The sequence below is a fragment of the Myiozetetes cayanensis genome, unplaced genomic scaffold (assembly GCF_022539395.1).
Source record: "Myiozetetes cayanensis isolate MyiCay16 unplaced genomic scaffold, myiCay2020 scf27, whole genome shotgun sequence".
Lineage (NCBI taxonomy): Eukaryota > Metazoa > Chordata > Aves > Passeriformes > Tyrannidae > Myiozetetes > Myiozetetes cayanensis.
In genome coordinates, this window is record NW_026087488.1 from 6,212,699 (window position 1) to 6,231,257 (window position 18,559).

At 58.0% G+C, this 18,559-nt stretch overlaps 2 protein-coding genes across 8 annotated transcripts in view; one reads left to right on the plus strand and one right to left on the minus strand.

The window, feature by feature from the left end:
* The window catches only part of LOC126643350 (NADPH--cytochrome P450 reductase), a 28,794-nt gene extending 19,263 nt beyond the window's left edge, over positions 1-9,531 (plus strand). For all 7 annotated transcript variants that reach the window (XM_050321619.1, XM_050321620.1, XM_050321621.1 and 4 more), the window contains 13 exons: positions 559-687; positions 1,095-1,244; positions 2,068-2,192; positions 2,864-2,953; positions 3,397-3,495; positions 4,122-4,238; positions 4,964-5,082; positions 6,019-6,200; positions 6,343-6,492; positions 7,051-7,318; positions 7,806-7,951; positions 8,158-8,243; positions 8,487-9,531. In XM_050321619.1, the coding sequence (XP_050177576.1) occupies positions 559-687; positions 1,095-1,244; positions 2,068-2,192; positions 2,864-2,953; positions 3,397-3,495; positions 4,122-4,238; positions 4,964-5,082; positions 6,019-6,200; positions 6,343-6,492; positions 7,051-7,318; positions 7,806-7,951; positions 8,158-8,243; positions 8,487-8,631 (1,806 nt within the window). In that variant the 3' untranslated portion in view covers positions 8,632-9,531. The remainder of the gene's footprint in view (positions 1-558; positions 688-1,094; positions 1,245-2,067; positions 2,193-2,863; positions 2,954-3,396; positions 3,496-4,121; positions 4,239-4,963; positions 5,083-6,018; positions 6,201-6,342; positions 6,493-7,050; positions 7,319-7,805; positions 7,952-8,157; positions 8,244-8,486) is intronic.
* A 1,207-nt stretch (positions 9,532-10,738) lies between these two features.
* On the minus strand, positions 10,739-18,340 carry TMEM120A (transmembrane protein 120A). The gene is made up of 12 exons (XM_050321628.1): positions 18,208-18,340; positions 15,815-15,933; positions 15,258-15,374; positions 14,761-14,820; positions 13,963-14,058; positions 13,602-13,691; positions 13,149-13,214; positions 12,931-12,992; positions 12,591-12,683; positions 11,823-11,887; positions 11,157-11,225; positions 10,739-11,067 (listed from the first exon to the last, which is right to left on the minus strand). The coding sequence occupies exons 1-12, from the start codon at positions 18,280-18,282 to the stop codon at positions 10,954-10,956; spliced, it is 1,026 nt and encodes a 341-aa protein (XP_050177585.1). The 5' UTR covers positions 18,283-18,340; the 3' UTR covers positions 10,739-10,953.
* Between the last annotated feature and the right edge of the window lie 219 nt (positions 18,341-18,559).

Genomic DNA, 18,559 nt, shown 5'->3' on the forward strand with positions numbered 1-18,559 from the left:
AAGTCATTGGCTGGCAGTTGTTTATCTGTGTGGTTGGTTCCAAACTGGCTTGCTGTGGAATGGGAATTGTACACAGAACCGACAGCTTTTACTCCGCTGGTCTGGACACAAGAGGAAGCAGAGGAAGAAGCAAGGGCTGGATATATTTTCTGTCTTACTTCAAAGTAACTGGCTTGTAGCAGAGCAGGAGCTCTAGTGCTCAGGCACTTCCCCAAAGCTTTGGCAAGTCTGTGTTCTCATCCAGGGAGTTCCCTGTTTTCGGGAGTCACACTGCAGCCCTGAGGTTGAGAGTAAATCCTGAGGGTTTTTCTTTGGTTTGGGTTTTAGTCTGACCTGAGTCTCCCCTCTGAGTGTGACAATAGTCATGTTCTCATTAATGGCCTAGCCTTGAGTTTTCTGTCAGCCCTGGCGTGGAGTCCTGTACGAGCACAGACTCTTGGTTGCCCTTAGGTTGCAGTCCAGGACTCCTGATCCCAGGCGTTTCCTTTGTCTGTGATTCATCCACGCATTTGCCAAATGAGTAATCACCCTTTAACAGGGATTTCTTTTTCTCTCCAGGGCCGAAACATAGTGGTTTTCTACGGTTCCCAGACGGGCACAGCAGAGGAGTTTGCCAATCGTCTCTCCAAAGACGCTCATCGCTATGGCCTCCGGGGCATGGCAGCGGATCCAGAGGAGTATGACCTGGTAATTTAGCCATGAACAGCCTCAGGATAGGTAACATCCTATTAGTGCCCCCTAAAATACCCCAAGCACCCTGGCCAAGGGACAGCTGGCCTTTTAGCAGTGTCGTTTAAGGGAGGAAAGATCAGCCTGAGCGATGCAGAGGTGGGCTTGGTCCCTGCCATTCTGCATTCTCCCTTAAAGCTTTGCATGGAAAATCCCATTGCTTTTCTGGTGGAGTAGAAATACTGACTTGCAGTCCAGTGGGGGTGGTTGGTTTTATTTACCCTGCCAATTTTGGGTGGGTTTGGCCTTTCCCAACCCCTTTTGTAATCAAGTGGTGTTACTCTGCACACCTACACTGTAGGAACAGGCTTGCCCCGTAACCACCTTGTGGGGTCCTTAGGGTTCATTCTCTCCTTCGGTTGCAGTCGGACCTGAGTCGCCTCTCGGAGATTGACAAGTCCTTGGCTGTGTTCTGCATGGCCACCTACGGAGAGGGGGATCCCACAGACAATGCCCAGGATTTCTATGACTGGCTGCAGGAGGCCGACACCGACCTGTCGGGTCTGCGCTTTGCAGTGAGTGGCTCGACTCCAGTTTGTCTTGGAATGTGGGGAGGGAAAGCCAAGAGCCCTCCATTGTGCCTGCACGTGTCTGTGTCCTGCACACCTGTTTTGGTTGAGGTCCCTACTGTCTTCCTTCCCAGGCTTTGTGGGCTCCTGCAAATGTACATCTGAGGGCTCTAAATGCAGATGTTAGAGTTCTCTCTCCACTCCCTAAATCACCAGGGTTTGCTGGTACAAACAGCCCCAAACAGGCCTGCAGGCACTGAATACAACATCTGCAAATGAGCTACAGGTTGCTGCTGTTCAGGAGCTAATTGAGCAGCCCGGGGCCAGATCTTCTCCCACAGTTTAAATCACTTGGAGTGTGTAGCTCTCTTCCTGTGCTGAGCTGAAAAACTGGCTGAGATATAGCCACCTCACCCAAACCCTGGCCAAATTCCTTAGGCAGCATAATAATTGCAAATGAGGATAAAATCCACTGCTGGAGATGTGGAGCTGCTCTGTATGAAGCAGTGAGCAAACATTTGCTGCGTGGTTTGTGGGAGGCAAAGGCCAGCAATCGGTCTCCAGGCAGTCCAGGCTCTTACTGGTCCCTTGAGGAGGGTGCAGGAGTTCCTGTAAGTGCATCCTCTTGCCATGCCTGAGGCCAGGCTCAGGGGAGGTGCTGGTGCTTCCTTACCAGTGGTAGATTCTTACCCAAGGTCCATGAAGAGCTGATGGGGAGCTGGGAGAGGTCTTGCTGTCCTTTTTCACTTTATTTGCTGGTTGATACTGGCCAGAGGATGTCAACTGGATGGGAAGAGCCTTCTCCATGCTCATGAGCGTTCCCTTGCAGGTCTTTGGGCTGGGGAACAAGACTTATGAGCACTTCAACGCCATGGGAAAGTATGTGGACAAGAGACTGGAGGAACTCGGAGCCCAGCGCATCTTTGAGCTTGGGCTGGGAGATGACGATGTCAAGTGAGTAGCTCGGGTGGAGGGGCTGGTCAGGGCTGGCTAAAGCATCTTGGAGACCTTGGCAGGGAGTTGGCTCTATTGCTAACCCAACCTGTGTAGATATACTCCCCCATCCCTGTGGAGAAGGCAGACTCCATCTCCTTGTGAAGTGTTTTATGGTGGGAGGCAGCAGTTTTCCAACTCAGACAATGATTTTTATTTTATTTTTACCTCTCTGTGCTCACCTGAGCACCCTGGGACATTGCATAAACCTGTGGCTTTACCTCTGAGGTCTGCAAGGTCTGATGTGATGTTTGTGATGTGTGTGAGAGGTTCTGAGCCAAGAGAAATGAACATTGCGCTGTTGGAATCTGCCTTTTGGGAAGGTGACCTCATGCCAGGAGTGGGCAAGGGGGAGCTGAGGTGGTTAAAGGCCAAGCCTGAATAATAACAAAGCCTTCCTTGGCAGACCTGGTGAAGGGAGGGGTGATTGGTATAGCCACAGTTCCCACTTAATGCTCTGACTGTGCTTTTCTGGTGATCTCTGCGCATGTGGAGACACCAAAACTATCTGGGTCCAAGGCAAATGCCTTTTCCCATGATGGAGGGAGAAAGTCCGTAGGAATCTCTTCTGGGAATGCCCCTTTGCTCCCAGCTGGGGCTGGGTTACTGACTCTTTCTTTTGCCCTGGCTAGCCTGGAAGAAGACTTTATCACCTGGAGAGAGCAGTTCTGGCCAGCGGTGTGCGAGCACTTGGGGGTGGAGGCTACAGGAGAAGAGTCCAGGTGGGTTTGGGAGCAGGTCCTTTTGGGTGCCAGAGAGATTGGCCACCTCTGACTGGTGGCTGTGCCATCAGCCCCAGGCTGCTGTTCCCTGTCCTCTGCACTGCCTCCCCTTCCAGACTGCGAAGTAGAGCAGAAAGTGGAGCTGTTTGGCCTGAGCCTGGTGCAAGTTTGAGCCCAGCTCTGGATTTCTGTTTTGACTGGGGACGTGGTGGGTTTGGTATCTTTGGGGATGGCTGTGCTGGTTGTGATGCTCCCAACGAGGCTGAGGTTTCCTCTTGGTTTGGGTTTTCTGCGCAGTTTTCCTGATCCCTCACATCTCGAGAGGGGCAAAGGGGTGGAAATTGCATTTGGTTTTGAGGTGCAGCAGATCAAGCAAAGTGTGTGCTGGTTCCAGCTGTACTTAGTGGTTTCCAGTTTGACTTTTTTTCTCTTCTCTCCCCCAGCATCCGCCAGTATGAGCTGGTGGTGCACACGGATGTGAACATGAACAAAGTCTACACGGGTGAGATGGGCCGACTCAAGAGCTACGAGAACCAGAAGCCGTAAGTGCCAACCCCCTGGGCAGGGTGTACGTGGGGCAGGGGTTGGCTGATGGGTCCTTGATGTCTCTAACAACACCTGCTGCGTGGGCAGTGTCATTTCTGCAGTGCAGCAGGTCTCTGCCCAAGAGGAATGGGCTCAGATCTCCACCGGGGCTCTGAGATTCCCCAGTTAATGAATCATTAGTGGTGAGGAGATGCTGTGGTCCTGTGTGCTGCTTGGCTGGTACATCCACAGCATCTGCCTTGAGCCTTTCCTCACCTGGGGTGGCCAATACATGATGCTGGTGGCAGTGTTGCTGTGGGAGATGAGCTGTATAAACTAATTCCAGCCTGAAATATATCTTTGGGATGTGAGAGTCCCTCCAATCCACTTGTGTGTCACTTGTTCTTAATGGGACAGAAGCTGTCGACTGCTGGGCTGTGCTTAGAAGGAAAAGGATGTGCTTTCTGTGCCAGTGTGGGTAGCAGCAGGATCATAATTTGGTTTGTGCTGTGGTGTAGTGTGCTTTGAAACATGAACCAAATCATGGGAGCCTGCTCAAGGGGCAAAGGGAACATGGCTGGATACCAACAGCACCATGAGCCTGCAGGAGCATAACCCAGATGGTCCTTGTCTTTCCTTCCAGACCGTTTGATGCCAAGAACCCCTTCCTGGCCAAGGTTACAGAGAACCGCAAGCTGAACGAGGGTGGAGAGCGGCACCTGATGCACCTGGAGCTGGATATCTCCAATTCCAAAATCAGGTAGTTTTCTGCAGGAGACTGCTCCTTTATTTTGTCAGGAGCAGTCTGCAGCAGGAGCAAAGAACAAGGATGTGGCACCAGCTCCAGTACTTCAGTAGTTACTTAACACTGCCCCTCTGGGCTTCTGTACCAGGTACCCCACGTCAAGACTTTCTCCTGGCTTTGGCACTGTCTGCTTTGGGTCCTTCCCGCCCCACAGACCTTTCCTAGTTGAGCAGTCCCAGCTGAAAGAATTCTCTAGGAGTCATTAAAAAAGGGCAGATGAGCTGTAAGAGAGAGCAGAGGTGGGGATGGCTCATGGCTTGGCTTGCCTGGCTTATGTGTTCAAGCATAGGAGAATAAAGCCCTGCTCTTAAAAACCCCTCACTGGCTTGAATTCCTTAAATTGTAAGAAAGTCACAAATCCAGGTGGCTTAATGTAACAAAGCACTGCAGAGGTTTTGAGCAGCTTTGCTCTGTGCCTGGCTGGGAGTTGGCCTGTCCTTGCTGGAACTCTTGCCTTGCTGAAGCCTCTGACTTGGAGGTGCCTTGTAAAAACCCTGGTTCTTAAAAACATATCCCACAATGTCCTTCCCACTGTTACTGTGGGCTCTGGGGATCCTCGGTGTTGCAGCAGCTCTGATCTCAATGCTGTCCAGCTGCCTCTTGCACCCACCCACTTGTCTTCTGGGGGTGGACAAGAAGTGGTGCAGGTGTTGCATCTGTTCTGCTGTGTCTCATGCCAGGTACGAGTCCGGGGACCACGTGGCCGTGTACCCAGCCAACGACTCCTCTCTGGTGAACCAGATTGGTGAGATCCTGGGCACGGATCTGGACACTGTCATGTCCCTAAACAACTTGGATGGTGAGTGTGGATGACCCCTGAGGGTCAGCAGTTCTCCTTCAGCTGTGGCCTCTGTCCTTCCCACCAGAGCAGGATCCAGATCACCCTCCAGGTCCCGTGAGGCACTTCCAGGCAGACGGATGTGCCACGGCCGCTCCGAATGCTGCGCTGTTCTAGCAGTAGCACAGAGCCTGTTTGCTGAGAGCAACTGAAGTGGGTCAGTTGTGAAATGTTTAGTGTGCCCATTCAACAACAAATTATGTAACAGCACACTCCTAATTACAGAGCATCAGCCCACCAGAGCATCCCTCAGCCGCAGCAGCCCTGGAGCTCCACAGGGCCCTCAGTGTGTGAGAGGTTCTTATTCAGTCCTGGGAGGAGGCACAGGCTTGGAGACTGAACTGCCAGGAGGGAGCACTTGTGCTGATACAAAGAGCTCTTCCTGGGCAGCGTTCCCAGCAGAGGCAGCCTCTGGCAGGAAGGAGATGGCAGCTGCTGCCCATTGCACTCCTGGAGCAGCACAGCCAGACCTGAAGCATCAGATGTGCTGGCCCAGAAGCCTGACAGAGCTCCTGGTTTTAAGAGAGGAAGTGGCTCTAATGCACTGCTGGAGCCTGTAGCCCCTGCTCAGTCTGGGGTTTTGCTGGACATCTCAGGGCAGAGAGCCCCATTGGGGAGCACGGGGTAAAATTTTTTGCTGCTAAACTGTCAGGCAGCATCTGTGAAACACAGAATGGGCTACTGGGAGAGGGAGCTGCCTGGAGAGGGAGGTGCTTCAGCGTGGAACTGGGGCTTTGGCCCGCAGGCTGATCATCCCTAGGGCTGCTCTCTCCTCCCCGGAGCCTTGCTCTGTCTCCAGCCCTCACGCACCGTGCGTAGCTGCCGGCACGAAATCTCTTTGACGTAGCAGCACGTAGTTGCCGATTTTCAATTTTTCTCTCTCTCCCTCATCTCCAGAGGAATCCAACAAGAAGCACCCCTTCCCCTGCCCCACGTCCTACCGAACAGCCTTGACGTACTACCTGGACATCACCAACCCTCCCCGCACCAACGTGCTGTACGAGCTGGCCCAGTACGCCACGGACAGCGGGGAGCAGGAGCGCCTCCGGAAAATGGCCTCGTCCACTGCCGAGGGCAAGGTGGGAGCGCTGGCCTTCCCAGCAACGCTGCTGGGCTCAGCTGGGTGCTGGGGGATCCCCAAAAGGCCTGTGCAGAGAGGCCCAGGGGGTGTTTGCCAGCCACGGAGGGAGGTGATCACGCGTGTGCCCTCCTTGCCCGCAGGCCCTGTACCTCAGCTGGGTGGTGGAGGCCCGCAGGAACATCCTGGCCATCCTGCAGGACATGCCCTCGCTGCGCCCCCCCATCGACCACCTGTGCGAGCTCCTGCCCCGCCTGCAGGCCCGCTACTACTCCATCGCCTCCTCCTCCAAGGTGAGTGTGCTTCCAGCAGGGAATTGAGGCTGTGGAGGGACTGCTTCAGCTGCAGCTCCACAGCACCACTGTCCTTGGCTGGGGACTGGACATGGGAGCTTGTCCTGGTGATAATTTCTGTCAGAGAGGCAGCTTTAGTTATCTCCATGCATGGAGTTATCCCAGCTCCCACAGGGTGTGCAGAGGGTCTCACACTGCAGCCAGCTGTGTCCCAGTACCACCCACGCTCCCTGGGGCCCTGCTCCTCTTCACCCATCAGCCTGGCTGTTAGGACTTGGAAGAAGGTGGAATTTTAGGGGCTGGTCAAAATTCACTCATTACTTTGTGTCTGAAGCCCTGAGGTGGCTGGAAATACCCAGGGAACCTCCGTGGTCCTGTGATGAGTCAGGCACAAGACAGAAGCCCCGTGAGGGGCGCACAGGGAGGAATAGCTGTCCCAGTGTTAACATTGGGTCAAACTTCTCCTCAATCCTGAGCACTGAAGGGGAGCTGTGGGGACTGAGCTGTGGGGTTGCTGGGGCTCCCTCTCTGCGTGGTGCCAACATCCCTTCCCTGCAGGTTCATCCCAATTCCATCCACATCTGTGCCGTGACAGTGGAGTACAAGACCAAGACGGGCCGCCTGAACAAAGGGGTGGCCACCACCTGGCTCAAGAACAAGGTGCCTGACCAGAACGGGAGCAACTCCCTGGTGCCCATGTACGTGCGGAAGTCGCAGTTCCGGCTGCCCTTCAAGCCCAGCACCCCCGTGATCATGATCGGGCCGGGCACTGGCGTCGCCCCCTTCATCGGCTTCATCCAGGAGCGGGCCTGGCTGAAGCAGCAAGGTGAGGGCCCGCTGGAGCTCCAGGAGGACAGGGTTCTGCAGGGACAGCTGGTGCCTCTGAGGTGCAGCTTGTGCTGCTCACGTTGCTGGTGGGTCCAGCAAAAAGCAGGGGAGGTGGGGCAGGGTGAATAGTAGCCACGTGTTGCCAAACATGAGGATGCTTTGTCCTTCTTTTGGCCATGGAGGATGTCTGAGGGGTGGATAGGCCTGAGGCAGTTCTCTGACCTCTGCCACCGCTTCTCCAAATAACCACAGTCAAGTCACGCTCGTTTCTGAAGCCTGTGGCCACTTCTGGGAATCAGCCTCAAGCTTCCCCATATAACCAGAAGCAGTTGTGCAGCTCTGCCTCCCCCTGCTTGGCAGGACCAGGGGAGCAGAGAGGACAGGCTTGGGACTGCTGAGATTGGCAGGACAAGGGGAGGGTGGGGAAGGGGGACAGGGTTGTGGGCTGCCAGGGGCCAGCTGATGGGGGCTGTGTGACCCTGCAGGCAAAGAGGTGGGTGAGACGGTGCTTTACTACGGCTGCCGGCACGAGCGAGAGGACTACTTATACCGGGAGGAGCTGGCCCGCTTCCAGAAGGAGGGAGTCCTCACCCAGCTCAACGTGGCCTTCTCCAGGGACCAGGCTGAGAAGGTACTGCTCTAGTCCCCCTTCCACCCAGCTGTGGCCTTGGGGCTGGAGGCTCCCAGCCTGGATGGCCTGTGGCAGGCAGGAGCACCCAGCACACCTCCACTGCCTCCAGAGCTGTGAGCATGGCCTTGGCTTCCCCTCATCGCCCCAGCCTGTGGTCTTGGGGGGCTCTGCTCCTCTCACCTCCTTCCCACCTTGTTTCCTGCCAGGTTTATGTCCAGCACCTACTGAAGAAGAACAAGGAAAACGTCTGGAAGCTGATTAATGAGGAGATGGCTCATATCTACGTGTGTGGGTAGGTCTGGTGGCAGGGAAGGGACTTTAGGAAAACGTTCCTATGCTCAGGAAAATTAGTGTGACTCGATTTCCCCGGTGGTGCATTACAAGCCCTGGGAAGGTTACGCTGTCCCGATTCCAGGGGAGAGCAAAGGGCCAGGCAGGTGGACCTGGGGTGAACCCTCTGTGTTCATGCATGGAGGTGGCAGGGCTCTGTGACTCTGGTGTCATACTGTCTCACTCACCATCCCTTTGTTCGCAGCGATGCCCGAAACATGGCCCGGGACGTGCAGAACACCTTCTACGAGATCGTGTCCGAGTTCGGGAACATGAGCCAGCCCCAGGCCGTGGACTATGTAAAGAAACTGATGACGAAGGGCCGGTACTCTCTGGATGTCTGGAGCTAAAAGTGGGGCTGGTGGGGCTGGGGAGAGAACGGGTCCCCAGGCGTGGGCCCACGGGAGGTGCAAAGTGCCTGCTCGCCCACGGCTGCTGTGGGTGACGGTGTCGCCAGATCCCACAGCTACCCCGGTGTCACTCCCAACCCCTCCTGGGCCACAGCAGCCCCTCAGGACAGACTGTATACCCTGGGGGGTGGAAGGGGTTGAGAGGGGCAGGGGGGTAGCTCAGCCGCTGTCCAGGAGCCGTGGTGGCCCCGGCACCCCCAGGCGCACCTCCTGGCACCAGCGTTTGCCTCGAGGTCAGGGACACAGCTGATGTGGGGCACAAGGGATGGACGCCGGCAGGAAGCTCTGGGGTCCTTCTCTGAACACGAGGTGTTGCCTTATCCCCGGGGCTGGAGCCCACCCTGGCCTGCTGGCAGGGCAGAGGGGTGGAGGGGCCAGCCCTGCACTCCTGCTGGGTGTGAGGGCCCTGGCTGGGCAGCCATCTGTCCTCACCTCCCTCGAGCCCTGCTTGTCCAGCTCTAGGATGTGGGGCTGGCAGCTGGCTCTGGGCACAGAGCTGTCTTGTGCCCCTCAGACCTCAGCACCCCCCTGCTCCTTTCCTGATGCCCACTTTTGCTCCAGCACACAGTGGGAAGGGGGTGGCTCCTCTCCCCTGGGGAATAGACCTGGTTTTGGGAGGAGGGGTCTCAGTCCGTAGGGCCCTGCTTGCTCCCCGGGGTCCGGCAGCTCCCCTGAGCCCAGCCCCTCCCTCACACTGTGTAGGATCATTTTTTAAATGCTGTTTTTATTTTAACATCTTTGTGATTTAAGCGTGGGGGGGGAAAAAAAAAAGAAAAAACAGCCTTTCAGGCTGTCCAATGATTGTAAATTATTTAAATACATTTGCCCTTGGAATAAAAATGCTGTGTCTGTAGTTTGCTTCCTGCCCTCTCCTGCTCAGCCAGAGGGCAGAGGGAGGAAGGAGCATTGGATGGTAACTGAGAGGAAAGCTGAGGACTGGGAAGCAGCTCTGGGTTTAGGCTGAGCTGGGGGCAACCCCTGCCCTGAGTGTTGGGACCCGGTTGTGGGGAGGGTGGCAGCTCTGGACTGCGGTGCTGCTGTGCCAAACCTGCTCTTTGGTTCTTCTGGAGCTCCTGGTGGTGGTACAGGGTGTCTTTTCCCTGAGCTGCAGGGACACTGAGGTCCTGCTGGGCTCCTTGGATGGCCACAGCCTGTGCACAGGGCTGGGCAGGCCAGGGGTGCCGTGGGAGGGAAATCACAGCACTGCCCACCTGGCCCTCCTGTAGCCTGGGCTGGTGGGGGGACCACAGGGAGATGGGTTTTCATAGAATCACAGAATCATTTAGGTTGGAAAAGCCCTCTAAGATTGTTGAGAACAACCCTTAACCCAGCACTGCCAAACCCACTGCTAACCCACGTCCCCAAGTGTCACATCGACATGGCTTTAAAATCCTCCAGGGATGGTGATTCCACTGCACAGCCTGTGCCAGGCTGGACAACCCTTGGGGTGAAGACATTTTTTCCCTAATATCCAATCTAAACCTCCCCTGGCACAACTTGAGGCTGTTTCCTCTTGTCCTATTTCATGTTACCCAGAAGAGACAGACCCCCACCTCCAGCCTCCTGTCAGGGAGGTTGTGTCAGGACCCCCTTCCCGAAGAGCCAAAGCCACAGAGCACGAAAACTGTTCCCAGACCACCCCGGTGAGCCAGGGCAGCGCCTTCCCTTTATTTTTACATCTGCAACCCCCAGAGATGCCAGCCCAGGGTGCTGTTTGTGCAGCTCCAGTGTGAAGCCTGGCCCAGGCTCCCAGTGCTCCCACCCCTCCCGAGCCCCAGACCCCCTCTTCCCTGTGGATTGAAGGTGAGAGAGGAATTGGAGTAGGCACACCCTGGAATCCAGGGCTTGTGCACAGCCCCCAGCTGCCCTTGCAGTGATGAGGCTGCCCAGGGCCTCTGCCTTCAACACACAAGGGCTGCAGGGCTGGGGGGGAAAGGGGAGCCTCGACCACGCCAGGAGCTGTGTGAGGCAGCTGTCAGCCTTGTCCCAGTGGGATAGGGAGCACCAGCATCCCAGAGAACAGCCCAGTAAGTGGGAGTGGCTGTCACAGGGTGCTCCTGACTCCAGGTGAGTGGCTTGGGCACGGATCCAGCACCATGGTGAACACACGGACCATCCAGGAGCGGGGCCCAAGCTGTGTCCCACTCCCAGGCTTCCAAGGAATGGGATGAGACACCAGAGTCCGGACGGAATCGAGGAGAGATGTGCATGGGGGATGGAGGCAGCGGGGAGAAACAGTCCTGGCACCCACACTGTCCCCCTTCAATTCTCCTTCGTGTCTTTGTTCTTGTTCTGAAACTTCTGGTGGACGACACCGAGGGTGGTGAAGAAGTTCCCCAGGAAAAGGATGAAGAAGGGGAGGCCGCACATGAGGACCTGTGGGAGGCACAGAGGCACAAGTCATCAGGAGGGACCTGACTGGGGCATCCCCCTTCCCAGGGCAGCCCCCCTGGGAGCTCCCTTACCTGCCACTCCTTGCATTCCGGGTGCTGGAGCATGCGGAAGAGGGTGATGGCGTTGTAGAGCTGCCAGAACTGCAGGAGAGAGGAGACTGAGGGCGTGCTCTGCTCTCAGAGGCTCCATCCCATGCTGACACTCATCCAGCTGCTTCCTCTGGGCACAAACCCCACCCTGACCTCATGTGAGGGCAGTGAAACCCCATCCAGGCTCGGGGTCAGAGGGCTCATCCCCAGAGGACCCCAACTGGGACATCCCCTCCCATTCTGTGCCACCTGGAGCCCAAAGGCCGTGAGGAAGCCTCAGAACAGCCTTTGCCCATCAGCCTCTGACCAAGGAAGGGCTTGATCCTCTGCAGTAGCAGCTTGGAAGGGCTTTGGAAAGGATTCAGAAGGCTTCCCACCACAGCCCCTCTGCTCTGTTCTGCACTTGGCAAAACTGCCCCAGGTCCTCCCCATCTCGTTGCTCCAGTTGTGGAGGCGGTGGGTGCTTTGGAGGAAAAGGCTCAGAGTTTGTTGGAACCACTTCCCTGCCCCTTGAATCTCGTATCACACAGCTGCAGCAGCCTGTGGGGACTCTGGGATGTCCAGGCTGCTGACCCCACAGCTGGGACTGCAGCACGACCTGCTCTCACCTGAGGCTGTGGCCTCTTGCAGGGATCAGTGCAGACTCACCTGCCCAAAGAAGAGGAAGGGAAGCAGGAACGTGAGGCCTCTCCACATCCAGGACTGGAAACCCTCTGCAAAGGATGAAGGTTTGTGTGAGGACCCGGAACAGGCTGGCAGGAAGCAGATGGAGCCCAGAGCCTCTGGACACAGGCAGGGAGGCTCAGTGCCCACTCCATGGCTGGCTGAGAAGGGCCTGCCACGCCAACCTCACCGTGGGCACCTGTACTGGCAGGGGGGATGGCGGCAGGGACTCCTAATACAGCAGAGGAAGCTGCTCTAGTGGAGCTGCCCTCGCCCGTGCTGGAGCCCCTCAGCCCAGCTCTTGGTGTCACAAGGCCCTGGGAGGTGACAGCCCACAGTACATGGGGTGCTGGAGGGATATTTCATGTCTGGAAGAGCTTCCTGGGGAAAGGTGGGATGCCAAGAGCCCCATCCACTGCCACCTCACATCCCAAGGGAGCCAGCTGTGGGCTGGTGGTCCCAGGAGAGCAGGAGGAGGTGGGGTACCCAGCCTGTGAGGTGCTGCTGCCCTATGGGAGATGCTGCTCTCAGAGCTTTGGCTTTACTTGTAGCTTTTACTGCTTCTGCCACTGATAAACCACAGCCAAACTGCCCTCAGACCAAACTGCCACCGTTACCTTTAACAGAACCCACAGCTCCCAGTTAGCTGAGGCTGGCCTGGAGCTGCAAGGGAGGCCTGGGCAGCCCCAGGCCCTGCAGCAATGGTGGGTCCAGCTGGACTGGGACAACCAGTAAGGGGAGATCCCGACTTACCCACGGTCAGATCCATGTTGTGCCTCTCGCCCAGCGCTCGCAGGCGGTACAAGCACCCACTCTGGTAGTAATACTGCAGGAACTGCACAAAGCCTGCAAGGAGAGCATGGTTGCTGTCAGCAGGGGCCCAGGGATTAACTGGTGGCCCCAGCTCCATGATGACTGCCCACAAAGACCGCCCCAGCGCCAGGGAGGCGAGAGCAGGACAGAGCCTGAGGGAAAACGCAGGTGAGCCGAGAGCTGTGAGCAGCAGCAGCCAGGTCTGCCCGTGCTGCAGAGCCCCAGGGGCATGCTCAGCACCCCAGGCCAACCACAGCCCCTGTCCCAGCACAGCACTTACTCTGGTACATGGAGAAGGAGAGAAACTGGTTCCTGAACATCTGGTACATGAGCCCGTCCGGCCTGTGGAGAAACGGTGGTGGCTGGGGGACATGGGGCTGGGAGGGGACGGCCAGCCCTGCCTGCCCCACAGCCCCTATGGCTTCAGCTCAGGGAAGCAAAGGCCCCTGTGCCAGAGCCACCCACAGCCCCCTGTGGGACAGGGGAACACACACTTACCATGTCAGCATGACACCTGAGAGGAAGGTGGAGATGTAGTGATGCAAAACCCACCAGCCTTTGATTCTGGAAGGCAGACACAGAGAAGGGCCGTGAGGTCCTGAGCATGAATCCAGACCCAAGGTGCACCAGCAGAGCGGAGCAGCCCATCCCCAGCCACCTGACAGCTCCCAGAGCAAGGTGAGGAGCGGGGCTGGTTGTGAAACATCCGTGCTCGGAGCAGGACCCGGTGCCTCCGCCTCCCAAAGCGCCCGCTCCACCTTCCCGCGCCGCCTCCGCACGGGGAGTTCCTCCTGCCCCGCTCCTACAGCTCGTAACAGGGCTTGCTACACACCCTGAGTAGGAGGGAGCTGCTCCCTTGGGAAGCTCAGAGCTGCTTGATGGGCCCCAACTTCCCAGCTTTGCAGGGAAGGACCAACTCGCTGCCCCCACTCCCCGAGCCTGGGGACTCACTTGGATCCGTTGTTGATCAGGATGCTCTCCCGGATGGTGAGGGTGCAGTAGTACCACACCAGGAGGAAGTTAAAGACGGCATCTGTCACCCTGGTGTGACACAAAGGAGGGTGTAAAGGGGTGTGCTGGGAGCACTGGCACTGCTGTGCGACACCCAGCCCCCGTGGGCAGGGACCTGCTTCCCCCCCACCCACCACAGCCACAGCAGGACTGCAGCAGCCACAGAGGCCACCCCACCTCCAGGGCAGTGTCCAGATCCTTCATCAGGATCTCCTGTTCAGCTCTGGACCTTGCAGGATGGGAGAGGAGGACACAGGGACCCTGGGAGGAGATCTCTGCCCAGGATCCAAGCCAGACTCACCGGGAGTTGAAGAGGAACCGACAGGAGGAGGAGACAATGAGTAGGATGATGGTGAGGTAGAGCTTGAACTTCTCATATTCATCTTTATAAGCAAACCTGCAGGGAGGCACAAGGACTTGGAGCAAAGTGGCTGCTGGAAGTCTCTGTCCTCCCATCCTACCCAGCTGGACAAAAGTGATGTTTCATTGGGAACCTCTGGAACACACCTGGGAAAAACCTTGCCTTGGGGGTATTTCTGAGAGAAGAATGAGAGGAACACACCAGGCTGCTTCCACACAGGTGGGACATCTTCAAGCACTCCAAACCACCCCAACCTGTCTGGTGACCCAGGCTATGGGGAAGCTGGGCAGACTGGAGTCTGCACAGGTCTCCAAGAGGAGGATTGGGGAGCAGAAGGAGAAGGACACAGGCTCCTGGCTGGGCATCTCTGCCATGGGGAAGGCTCTCCTGGGCCAAAACCAACCACTGGTGTTTCCCCAAAGGAAGAGGAGGGGGGCTATCCACTGCCTGTCTTTCCTGGAAGTGCCTAACACAGCGGAAACCCAGGCATGGCTTTGGTGGAGGATCCTTTTTAGCTTGTCAGAGCTAATGGTCCATCCCAGCCCAGTGGCAGGAGCTTGAGGGGGAGTCAAGGATTTGGCTGATTCTGTGAAAGGCTGCAGAAAACAGCCCAGGAAGGGAATCTGCAGCAGGTGGGCCAAGCCAGCCCGGTGTCTGCCCAAGAGGAGCTGTTGTCCCTGGTGCCAAGGGGACCCCGAGCCAGGCAAAGCAGAGGTGGTAGCGAGGAGGGAGCCGTACTTGGCCTGTTTGCTGAGCAGTGTGACGTTCACATTCCCGAGCACCAGACTCAGATATAACCTGGGGAGAGAGCAGAGGTGTTAGGGTGGGGACCTGCCCGTGGAGCTGTCCCCTCTCGTGCCACCGCTGGGGCCAGGGATGAGCTCCCAGCTGATTTCCCCTTGGAGCTGCCAGGCACAAACGCTCTGGCATCTCCTCCCCAGGGTAGGGGGACAGGTGGCTGAGCACACACCCCACCTCCTGTGGGCACTGGGGTGTTCCCACCCCACACAACCACTGTCCAGGGGTGGATGAAGGCCCTGAGCAGGCAGAGGAGTGAGGAGGAAGAGGGCAGTGCTGCAGAGGCTCAGCCTGGCTCCTGCCCATGTGTCCTCTGGGGAGCCCAAGTGGAGCAGCAGAGCTGTGACACCCCCAGGAGCAGGGTGACAGCAGCCTTACAGCCACGGGGATGCGGAGGGTGGACCTGGTGTTTCACCCAGAGCTGAGGTGCCTCTTACCCATTCTTCTTTGGCAGATAGGCCTCCATCTCAAAGAAAACGTTCTGCCTCTCTTTAATCAGGTTCTCGGCCTCTTGGATGGAAGATTCCTGCTCGGGGCTGGCGTGGGCTTTGCATCTGGGGAGCAAACACAGGCACTGGCAGCACGAGAGCCTCTGCAACGTGATCAGCACGTGCTGGCACTCCACAGGCAAGGACACCCCAAGGACAGCAAAGGTGGATGGGAGGCACGTCCATAACTCTGTCAGGCTGGGACGTTGCCCAAGAGAAGGAAGCGGGAATGGGAGTGAGGTGAGGCCTCACCCTCGAGGAAGGACAGGGAGAGCTTGGTGCAGGAGCAGGGCAGGTCGTGGTACCTGCAAAGCCCTTGCAAGCTCTGAACTCCAAACGGGGCCCAAACTGGGGCACAGGGAAGGGAGGTTGGGGAAGATCTGCCTCTCACAGCACTTTGCCATGAGTGAGGCTGCAGAGAGGTTTGTATTTCAGACATGAGGTGAGTTCAGTAGCACCATCCTTGCCTCTCTCCCCTCCCGTGCTGTCACAGGACACCAACTTACTTTTTGAGGGAGAGTGAGAGCTCCTTCAGCCGCTTCTTCTGCCGTGCAATGGAGCTGGAGATCCCATCCTGGAGCTTGGTCAGCTCCTCGAGTTTCTGCTTGTACAGCCTGTGGTTATCCTGGGAAGGAGAGACCAGCAAGCATTAGACCTGCCTGCTGAGACATCCCTGTCTTTGGGCCCTCCATGGGGGCACTGCTGATGTTTCTGTAAAGAAATGTTCTTAATTTCACCTGCACAGCAGCTGGGTGAGAGCAGGGCTGGCTGCAGAGGACCAGGTGTGTTTGGGGACAGCCTGCAGCCAGTCCTGCTTCCATGGGGATGCCCATCCCCAATCCCAAGGAAGGCATCTACAGTTGCAGGCACATCCACAGGACACAGCCTGGTCCTGCCCTTGCACATCCCTCGTGTCCAGCCCCCTCCAGCTGTGGGCTGTGAAAGTCCAGCCACCAATGTGGTGATGCTCTTGTGGATGGGAGACCACTGACTGTGCACAGAGGATAGGAAAGACTTGGAAAGAAATGCTGTTTGAGCCAGGGCTGTAACTGAGGGCTGTGGTTTAACCTGGAGAGGTGGCTTTGAGTGCTGGGATGGGATAAGTGACTCTCTCTGCCTCCAGGTTTGTGCAGCACCTGCTGCTGCCCTGACTTGTGGCTCTGGGCACCCCTGGGAAGCTGGAAGGAGCCTGTCAATGAGCTGGACAAAGAGGACGGACTCACAGCAGGGCTGCAGCCAAGTGCCCAGTAACCCAACCATACCTGGGAACGGCTGGATGCCACTCTCCACTATATTTAGCAAGGAGAGAGCGTGCTGGATCAATGCTGCTGCCTGTCCAGGTCAGCTGGAAAACAGCCTCACCTCGGCCACAGCAGCCTGAACGCCACTTCCACCAGGGAATTACACGCTGCTCGCAACAACCCTTGGACTAGACCTTGGCACCCAAGTTTTAGCTCTTATCAAGCACTTGATCAGCAGATTTAAAAGTTGTTCCCAAAGGAGAAAGGTGAAATTGAGAGCAGAGGAGGGAAACCTTCTCCCTCTGGTGACAAGCAGTAGCAGATCTGGATCCCAGACAGTCCCAGCTCCCCAGCAGTGATTTGTGTCCCAGATCTCTCCCAGGGCATTCCCTGCTTGGCCATCAAGCTTTCCTGCTCCCATCTGGAGTCACCTTCTCTTGCTCTGAAGTTAACTGTGAGCAAGTGGCTTTTGTGACAAGTCCTTTAGCTGTGTCAGCATCCCAGCACCACGCTCGGGGACAGCCTGGATCAGGAGCCACCCTGGCAGGAGGTTTCCAATAGGAAGGGCCAGCGCCGTGTGGCTGCACTCAGTGTTCGAAGTGGGTGACCCGGGACATCCATGCAACCCCTATGGAGCAAGAGGAGGTTTCTCAAAGCCTCCCTTGCCCCAGATCTGGGCACAGCAGTGACGTGCCTGCAACAACATCCGCTTCACCCCGCTCCCGGGGGTGGGAAGGACGGGGAAAGGGAACTGGTGCAGCTGCAGCTGAGCGACCTGAGCAGCAGCAGGGGATGGGGTTAGCCAACCTTTCCCTTGGGTGACCCTGTCTGAGCTGAACCCTGCCCACTCCTTCCCCCGGCAGCCCGCGCCCTGGGGATTACACAAAGCAGGTGGAAGCACCTCTGATACCTGTCACCTGCCTGGCACGGGGCCCCGGGTGGGCGGCAGGGCACGGGAGGGAGGGGGACGCGGTACGGAGGGTCGGGACAAGGAGCCTGGCCGCCGTGTGCCCGGATTCCCGTTGATCCCGGCCAGCGGGGCAGTTTGGCTCCCGTCCGACCCGAGCGGGGCTGACAGGGGCGATAAGGAGCGATGAGGAGCGTGAAACGGCACCGGCGCACCCCGTCCGGCCGTGCCACGCCAGCTCCCAGCCCTGGCACACCGGTGGGTCTGGGCTCTCCACGCCAGCTCCCAGCCCTGGCACACCGGCGGCTCTGGGCTCTCCACGCCAGCTCCCAGCCCTGGCACACCGGCGGCTCTGGGCTCTCCACGCCAGCTCCCAGCCCTGGCACACCGGCGGCTCTGGGCTCTCCACGCCAGCTCCCAGCCCTGGCACACCGGCGGCTCTGGGCTCTCCACGCCAGCCCCGCGCCGGGCCGGGGGCTCAGACGGGCGGACCCCGCTCCTCGGCAAGCGCCGTGCCCGGCACAGCCTGGCACCTCCGCCCCGCTCCCAACCGCTCCACCCGGGGGCGCAGGGCTGGGACACGAGGAAAAGGGGGAAGCGCCCGCGCTCCGGGAGGGAGCCGCCGGCTGCCCGCGGGACCCGTTGGCGATGCTGCGGGGGGCGCCCGCGGGGGATCCCCCGGGGCGCTGTGCCGGCCACCGCCGGGTGGCGGGGCGGCCCCCGAGCCCCCCGGGCGGGGATGCGGCGGTACCTGGATGCGCTGGAAGCCGTCCTGCAGCTCCTCCCACTCCCGCAGGCACTCAGCGGCCGAGGCGCCCGCGGCCATGGCGGCGATGGCGGAGCCCGGCCCGGCCCGCGGCCACCGCGCCGCTGCCCCGCCCCCTTCCGGACACGCCCACTGAGGGGGCGGAGCCAGCCCGGGGGGGCGGAGCCAACCCGGCCTGTAATTCCCATTCCACGGACTCTCCCTTTAGTGGGAATGTTTCTGCCAGGTAGGAGTAGTACTCTGGTATGGAGGCGCCGTGTATTTAAAGCAGTTCGCTTTCTGAGCAATTAGAAGTCGAAACCCTCGCTGTTTTTTTACCTTAGTGTTTAGGGTGCTT